This window comes from Narcine bancroftii, chromosome 3 (genome assembly GCF_036971445.1).
Source record: "Narcine bancroftii isolate sNarBan1 chromosome 3, sNarBan1.hap1, whole genome shotgun sequence".
Taxonomy (NCBI): Eukaryota; Metazoa; Chordata; class Chondrichthyes; order Torpediniformes; family Narcinidae; genus Narcine; species Narcine bancroftii.
In genome coordinates this window covers 217,860,437-217,868,864 of record NC_091471.1, presented here as the reverse complement: position 1 = coordinate 217,868,864, position 8,428 = coordinate 217,860,437, and the positions used below count along the sequence as shown (strand labels likewise).

The 8,428-nt window shown below is 40.2% G+C and overlaps 1 protein-coding gene across 1 annotated transcript; it reads left to right on the top strand.

Moving 5' to 3' along the window:
* The first annotated feature begins 876 nt into the window (after positions 1-876).
* On the top strand, positions 877-5,769 carry LOC138756380 (fatty acid-binding protein, intestinal-like). The gene is made up of 4 exons (XM_069922884.1): positions 877-1,073; positions 1,520-1,692; positions 2,234-2,341; positions 5,372-5,769. The coding sequence occupies exons 1-4, from the start codon at positions 1,007-1,009 to the stop codon at positions 5,420-5,422; spliced, it is 399 nt and encodes a 132-aa protein (XP_069778985.1). The 5' UTR covers positions 877-1,006; the 3' UTR covers positions 5,423-5,769.
* Positions 5,770-8,428: the final 2,659 nt, after the last annotated feature.

The following is an 8,428-nucleotide window of genomic DNA, read 5'->3' as shown; positions in this document are numbered from 1 at the left end:
AAACTTCCCGTACATTTTGAAATGGTGGGAGAAAACTGGGGCACCCAGGGAAAACCCACGCAGACATGGGGAAAACATACAAACTCATTACTAATAGCACAAGATTTGAACCCTGGTTCTGACCTGCTGGCACTGATACGGTGCTGCGTGAACCGCTATGCCAAACATGCTGAAACATCCAATCGTCAACCTACTGTAGATGCGGTAGGCAGGAGATCCTGTTTCTGGACTGTATGATTCTATGTACTATTAAATCTCCTCTTGCAACCATGTTGTTGCATACACGGGTGGTGCAGAATTCTGAAACAGCGAAACATCTAAAATAATGGACTGAGTTATATGTGAAGGAATGGTTAAGAATTCCAAAATATTTTATTGCCTTGGTGTTAAAGTGTTAGTTAAATTTTCAATAACACTATCACATGTTGTTTTGTTTTGCATTTTCTGCTGTGTTGATCAAAATAAAAGCTATTGGGCTAATAATTTACAAGCAGTAGAAGTTTGACCTCAATTCCTAGGAGCAAGCACAGAAAAGGGTTTCCATTCCAGGTGTTCATACTGTGCTGGTGCTCTGAGTTTTTAAGCTGATAATGTTTTTGCAGCCATACTGATTCTAATCTTTTTATGTAAAATATCTTTTACTTGAATCAAAATGTTGATCTTTATGTTTCCCACTGGTAACAGGCAATGACAGCGACCGATAATAAAAATTATGCCATTGGATAATTGGCCAATTGCAAGTGTATTCATTTAAAATAAATACTGCCGCTATTGTGTAGAACTGATAAAGAGGACAATGATGGACACTAAATTGACCTGGCTTTTAAATGCATTCAAATAATGCTGCACTGAATTGTCCTTGGAAGGAATGACACATTGCAGTTGACACATTCATCGAGGGCGTGCTCATACTGATAATAACCGGTTTTTGATTATTGCGAGTTTTAAAAGCAGAGTCGGTGGAGATGATACAATATTTGTTGGAGGACCTCATCCTAATTACAAGATGGCATTCAATGGTACCTGGAAGGCTGAAAGATATGAGAACTATGAACATTTTTTGGAGCAAATGGGTAAGTATTTAATGAGATGATAGTCTCTCCCTGCAGAAACGTGTCTAGGAATTACAACTACTGTGAATTGTAGAAAATCTCACTCGAAATTTAGCACGGTAGAGTTGATGTTAAAAATGATAAATTGCTGATTGCTAAAGTTCAAAATAGCATTAATTTTTAATTTTTACATTAATTATTAGTTTACAAAGTGATCTTGTGAAAAATCAGTATCAATACACTTGTTCCTGAAGAAACCTGGATTCTTAAAAATTTATGTCATAATGTAGTGTTAATAAATCTTGTGAATTTCTATTGAAAATAAACAACTTTTTTATGATTCACTAAATGTTTTCCGTTGTTTACATAAGCATTATCGTTCTACGAGATGAGAAAGAAACTGATTGAAAATTAAATGTGCATCTTGTTCAATTAAATCCCAGCACAATTCTTTCTTTAATCACCAGAAGTAAATGTTATGAAAAGAAAACTTGCTCTTCATGACAACCTGAAGATCACAATTCACCAAGACGGAGACAAGTTCACTGTTAAAGAGTCCAGTAACTTCCGCACAAAAGAGATTCAGTTCACACTGGGGATACCATTCGATTATTCATTGGCAGATGGAACAGATCTTCAAGTAAAAATGCAAAACTATTTATTTTCCTTTATGCAGATTAATAGTGAGACTAAAATACTTTTTCTGGGCAAGGTGGTGAAAGTAATCTAAGATGGGCTTTCCTTTAGGTTCAACTTTTCTCTTTCCTAGTGTTTTGTTTTTGCTCTGTGCATTCCTGCTCCATAACCGAAATTCAGTTAACTGAAAAGTTCAATTATCCAAACGTTTTTTCAGCAGTAACAAGTTGAAAATTGTTTTTCACCCGATGCTCTCATGTGGTGCTCTGGTGCACTGTTAGCGCCATTTTGAATCCTATAGAGCTCTCGTGTATTGTGTAAGTAGAGATCATGCTTTTAAGTAAGAATTAAACATTATTTCATGCTTGAAAAGTGTTGTTGTTTAACAGCTAATACAAGTAATCTGTTGATGCCACAGTTAACCAAAAAAATGTCCGGTCCCAACTTTTCAGATATGGAGAAACGTACTGTAATAACATTTCTGAGAAAAAAAGAAATAACAATTTAGTACTAATAGAAATTATCTCTTTTTTTTTAAATGGTAGGGTTCATGGAATCTTGAGGGAGATAAACTTGTTGGAAAGTTCATAAGAAAGGACAACAACAAGCAACTCTTGACACACAGGGAAGTTGTTGGCAATGAACTTGTTCAGGTAAATCAATGGCTGGTTGTCAGTTATACCATAGTTATTGCATAAACTATTCAAGAAAGAATTTTAACTGTAAATCTTTTTTCAATCAGAAGTGTTAAACATCTAATATACCAAAGGCTATTGGCTGCCTCAATCTCGATGAAGAACTTAGACCCAAAACATTTCCTCCATGGATGCTGCCTGACCCTGTGGCCTCTCTTTGTTGCTCTGGGTGCTGTTGTGCCCTCTGGTAACACTGGACAACAAAAAGATTTTCCTTCCTGAACACTTTTGGGTGAATTTTATGCATTTTGAGCTGCTGATCAAGAAAATTGCCTTAAAATGTTCCTATCATGTACAGTTTTTTTTAGTATTTTAAGTCTACTTCAACATAAAAAGTCATGAAGTGCAACATGTCATAGAACATTATAGCAGTTCGGCCCTTCTAGTTTGTGCCCAACCATTTTTCTGCCTAGCCCCTGTGCCCAGTTCATAATCCTCCATAGCTCTTCCATCCATGTAACTGTCCAAATTCTACTTCAATGTTAAAACTGAACCCGCATTCACCACCTCAGATGGCAGCTCATTCCGCACCCCCACCACTCTCTGTATGCAGAAGTTCCCCTTTTGCTCCAATGAAAGTTCATTTACTGCATTTGCCCTTGGATGTCTTCCCTGCTGATCCTGGTGCAGTTAGTGACAAACAAGGTGAAAGGTTTCATCCACTTTTCCAAGTGGTATCAGGGCAATTGGAATCCATCAGTGCTGGCCGACTATTGTTGGACACTGACATGACAGGCATCAGATGCTGAGTACAAAAGAAAATCAGCAGCCAAACATTTTTAGGTCAGTTGAACGGACACAATGTGACAGCATCGTTATGCAATTAAACAACTAAAATCTTTATTTTTTGTAAATTTTATTTTTTGTTTGCATCAATACAAGTACAGTATTTATCCATATCATACAGAATAATAAAATACTAAATTCAATAAAAGTTCATTTAATGTTTCTCCAATCCCCGATGTGATACCAGAATCTGAAATTATCTTTAAATTCAGCTTGAAGTTGTCTATCAAAATTTCCAATTGTTTTTCAGGAAGAAAATCTTTTGAAAAAAATTGTTGTCCTGTGTAATCAAAAAGAAATTACAATCAGTAAAGGAGAGAAGTCTTGACTATGGTGCATGTTTATTACCAATCAAAGACAACTTTCTTACACAAGTTTAAAACAGATTCTCAGGACAGCCAAAACCACTTCATCCCACTGGGCTAACTTGGAAATGTTATCACTCTTGATAGCAAATGGCAGATCCAGTCATGGATGTAGAAAGCTCATCCCAAGTAGAAATTAAATAGTGATTAAATGATTTGCGGATTACAGGTGGATGACTGGGCAAGAAAATGTTACCTAGCACATTTTACATCTGCTTGAATGGGTAACTGCCACTTCCACCATATCTCAGTTCCAAAGTGTCCACTAACCTCTTCACTCATTAATTCACTATTGGAAAATATAGCACGTCCCTCTGCAGTGGAATCAGTGTACACTGTTTCTTTGGCTAGGCTTTGCGGACGAAGATTTATGGAGTGGTATGTCCACATCTGCTGCAGGCTCGTTGGTGACTGACAAGTCCGATGCGGGACAGGCAGGCACGGTTGCAGCGGTTGCAAGGGAAAATTGGTTGGTTGGGGTTGGGTGTTGGGTTTTTCCTCCTTTGCCTTTTGTCAGTGAGGTGGGCTCTGCGGTCTTCTTCAAAGGAGGTTGCTGCCCGCCGAACTGTGAGGCGCCAAGATGCATGGTTTGAGGCGATATCAGGCCACTGGCGGTGGTCAATGTGGCAGGCACCAAGAGATTTCTTTAAGCAGTCCTTGTACTTCTTCTTTGGTGCACCTCTGTCTCGGTAGCCAGTGGAGAGCTTGCCATATAACATGATCTTGGGAAGGCGATGGTCCTCCATTCTGGAGATGTGACCACTGTTTACCATGAAAGGAATTGCATTTCATGCCTTCTGTTGGCATGCAGTAAAGCATCAATAGTCATTGTGCATGGAGCACTATAGATTAGAATTGGGGTTGGAACAGGAAGACTCAGGAAGAGGGTGGAGTTCCAGCTGGAGTTGGGGGTCTGGTGTCTGTCTCAAGCAGCAGTTCTCAACCCTTTTCTTTCCGCTCACACACCATTTTAAATAATCTCTATATAAATTTAAATAATAATCGGTGCCTCTGTGATGAGTAAACAGTTACTTAAAGTGGTATGTGAGTGGAAAGAAAAAGGTTGAGAACCACTTGTCTAGAGCCAGGTGAAAGTTTAGGGTCAAGATTGGGAACAGCAAGGATGAGGAACATGTGTAGTCTACATACAAGCAGAAAATTTTTAAAAAACTAAGTTGAAACCTACCTAGAGGTTGTTATAGAGGAGCTGATCATGGTAAGTCTTTGCAGTCTTAGTGTTATCATCCACAGCCTTAAAGATTTTTTGTAATCAATGGAAAGTCCTTGCATGTGAACAGTTATTTTAGAGCACAGAATTATTAATCAAATTTTGTTCCATCTAAAATGTAACTTGAACCCATGAACTTATGACTCAAGAGAAAGATTTATAAAATTACATTCAGCTACTATCACAAAACTCAGTCCAAACTACACATTTTAAAGTTTATCAAAGTTGATAATTTAATCATCTCATCTACATATGTTGTAATCTGTGGAAGGTTGTGGGGTGGGGTGGGGGAGGGGGGAAGGCAGTGGTGTGACATTGGATCCTGCTAAATTCCTTTGTCACCAATTGGGTTTCACAAGTTTATGCCATACTCATCTTGACAACACCTCAATTATATTGCTGAATGTGGGAGTAAAGTCAATTCCACTACCTTTGCATTTTCCAAACATAAATGCTGCAACATAATTTAAATAACCATTTTCTAACTTGATCTGCAGCATAATTTTGAACAAAAAGTGGTCTCTTTCATCAATGCTGTCAATGGCCTCAAACAATTCAGCACAAATTTGTTTAGAACTGGTAAGATAACATTTATTCAATTTCTTACAGAGTTACTCATATGAAGGCGTTGATGCAAAGAGATTCTTCAAAAAGGAATAGAGCCCTCCATCAATGTATCACTGTCCAATCCTGTCCTCTCTGCCTCTGGGTCTTGGTGGAAATAAAATTATGAATTTTCAGTCCTCATTATTTTACATGATATCTCATGCAAATGAAGATGAATGACAGCAAATCCACAGACTCTCTTTGTTTCCCTTTCTCTTGTACTGCAAGGAGCAACGGGTGATGCTTCTGGTGATTTGGTCTGCCTGACGGCAGGCAGAAGGCAATTTTATATAATATGACTATTATAGAACAATAAAAGAATCTTGAGTGTCGATCAATTCTGAATTTTGCAATTAATTCACTTCATGAAGAGCTGTAAACATTAAAATGTCTGGATTTAACTACTGGCAAGTCCATTTACTTGTTTTTTAAAATGGACAAAGAATTTACATCAAAGTGTTTATATTTTCTAACTGGAATTAAACATTTTCTGTATTAGTGAAAGGTCATAATGATGAAATGACTTTTTTTAAAACGATACATGGCAAAGGAGGAAAAACCCAACACCCAACCCCAACCAACCAATTTTCCCCTGCAACCGTGTCTGCCTGTCCCGCATCGGACTTGTCAGCCACAAACGAGCCTGCAGCTGACGTGGACTTTTACCCCCTCCATAAATCTTCGTCCGCGAAGCCAAGCCAAAGAAAGAACATGGATAGTGAACAATATTTATAAAAGTTTATTATTGCTTCTTAGCCATGATGCGATCCCAATATCAATTAATTCAAATTCAGAATGCCTTTGTTGGTTGAGTGATGCTGAGTTATTATTGCTGAGCTTCTTAGCCCTTTGTCTCACCCTCTCTCTGGCTCTTCTGACAGTGAATTGGTTGAATAAAAGCCCAGGGAACCTTGAGATGAATTACCTTATAAAACACAATGGTTTTCCACAAATCAACATCCGAGTCCTCCAATATGTCCCATTTACAATGAGGGGAGGTGCCAGCCTGTGTGATGGGCTTCAAGGACGTGGTTCTTGGAGCATGTCACTGTGGCCAGCAGACAGAAGAGAAAAGTAAAGAGGGCCAAGGGTGGGTGCCCACAGAACTCCTAAATTAGCAGGAGATTGCAGGTCCAGGAATCAGGTACAAGCAAAACAATCGGCTGGAGGAGCTTAGTGGGCCATGCAGCATCAATGGGAGAAAGTGGATGGCCATTTTGATTCAGAACCCTTCTTCAAGACTGCGAGTGGAGAGGGGAGAATGGCTAGTCTAATGAAGATGAGGTGGGAAGGTGGGGCCAATTGGGGAATTGGTGAACTGTACTCGGGTAAAGGATGGCAGAGGGATGAGGAAGGTGAAGATTGAAGTTGGAAGGTGGAGTTAGTTGATGGCAGGCTCCAGACAAAGGGATAGTGAGGCTCAAGGAAAAACAGGCGTGAGGTGGAGGAAGGGGAGCCACACAGGGTGAAGCTGGTGGAGAGCGAGAATTGGAAACAAAGGCAACCATTGCTGTAATCTGAGCAGGAAGGAGAGAAATAATGGTGATACAATAGAAACTATTAGGGGAGAGGTGAAGGACAGATTGGACTAGAAGGGGATCTTAGTGGCAAAATGTGGGTTGCAAAGCATGGAACCAGAACAGAATGGGGAAGGGCTGGGTGGAATAATGTGGGAAGAATTTCTTTACCCAGATTGTAGTGAACCTCTGGAATTTGCTACCACCGGCAGCTGTGGAGGCCAGGTCATTGGGAGTATTTAAGACAGTGTTTGTTAAGTATCTGAATAGTCAGGGTATCAAAGATCATGGGGAGAAAGCAGGGGAGTGGGGCTGAGTGGGAGGATGGATCAGCTCATGTTGGAATTGCAGAGGGGATGCGATGGGCCAAATGGCCCACCTGTGCTCCTATATCTTATGGTCCTCTGGAGGGGGACAAATGGGGGTGGGGGTGGGTGGGAAGGGGAATAGGGAAGGAAGGAAATGGATTGGCAGGGGACCTTATCTGACATTGAAAAATTCAATAATCAAATATCCCTCCAGTAGATTGTGTTTTGGTTTGAAGTTGATCATTGCCAAAGGCTACAGGCCAGTTCCAAAACAAAAGGTTCAAAGGTTCATTTTATTGTTAAGTAATAATAAATTAAAAATGTAATATACATGAACATAGGGGCAGATATAGGCTATTCAGCCCATTGAGTCAGCCCCACCATTCAACCATGAGCTGATCCAGTTCCCCACTCAGTCCCACTGCCCGGCCTTCTCCCCATAACCTTGGATGACCTGTCTAATCGAGAGCCTACAAATCTCTCCCTTAAATACACCCAATGACTTGGCCTCCACAACCACCTGCTGCATGGTTGGCATAGCAGTTACACCATTACAGTGCCACCAGTGATCAGGACCGGGGGTTCAAATCCTGCACTATAAAGAGTTTATAGATTCTCCCTGTGTTAGCGTGGGTTTTCCCCGGGGACTCTTGGTTTCCTCCCACTGTTCGAAATGTAGCGGGATTGTAGGGTAATTGGGCGGCACAGACTCCCGAGCCGAAATGGCCTGCTATCACGTTGTATGTCTACATTTAAAATTTAAAAACAAACTCCACAGATTTACCACCCTCGAGGTCAAGAAATTCCTCTGCATTTCCGTACTAAGTGGATGGCCTCCAATCCTGAAGTTGTGCCCTGGTCCTTGACTCTCCTACCAATGGAATCAACTTTTCTACACCTCCTCTCTCCATGACTTTCAACATCTGAAATGTTTAAATAGGATCCCCCCTCATTCTCCTAAATTCCAACAAGTACAGGGCAAGAGCTGTCAAACATTCCTCATGATAGCCCTTTCATTCCTGGAATCATCCTCTGAACTCTCTCTAATTGTCAGCACATTGTTTCTTAAATAAGAAGCACAGATTTGCTCACAATTCTCCCATTGAGGTCACATTAGTACCTCATAAAGCCTCAAAATTCACACCCCTGCTCTTATATTCTATCCACTTGAAATAAAGGCCAGCATTGCTCTTGCCTTCTTCAACATTGTCTCCACATGCAAGTTTACCTTCAGG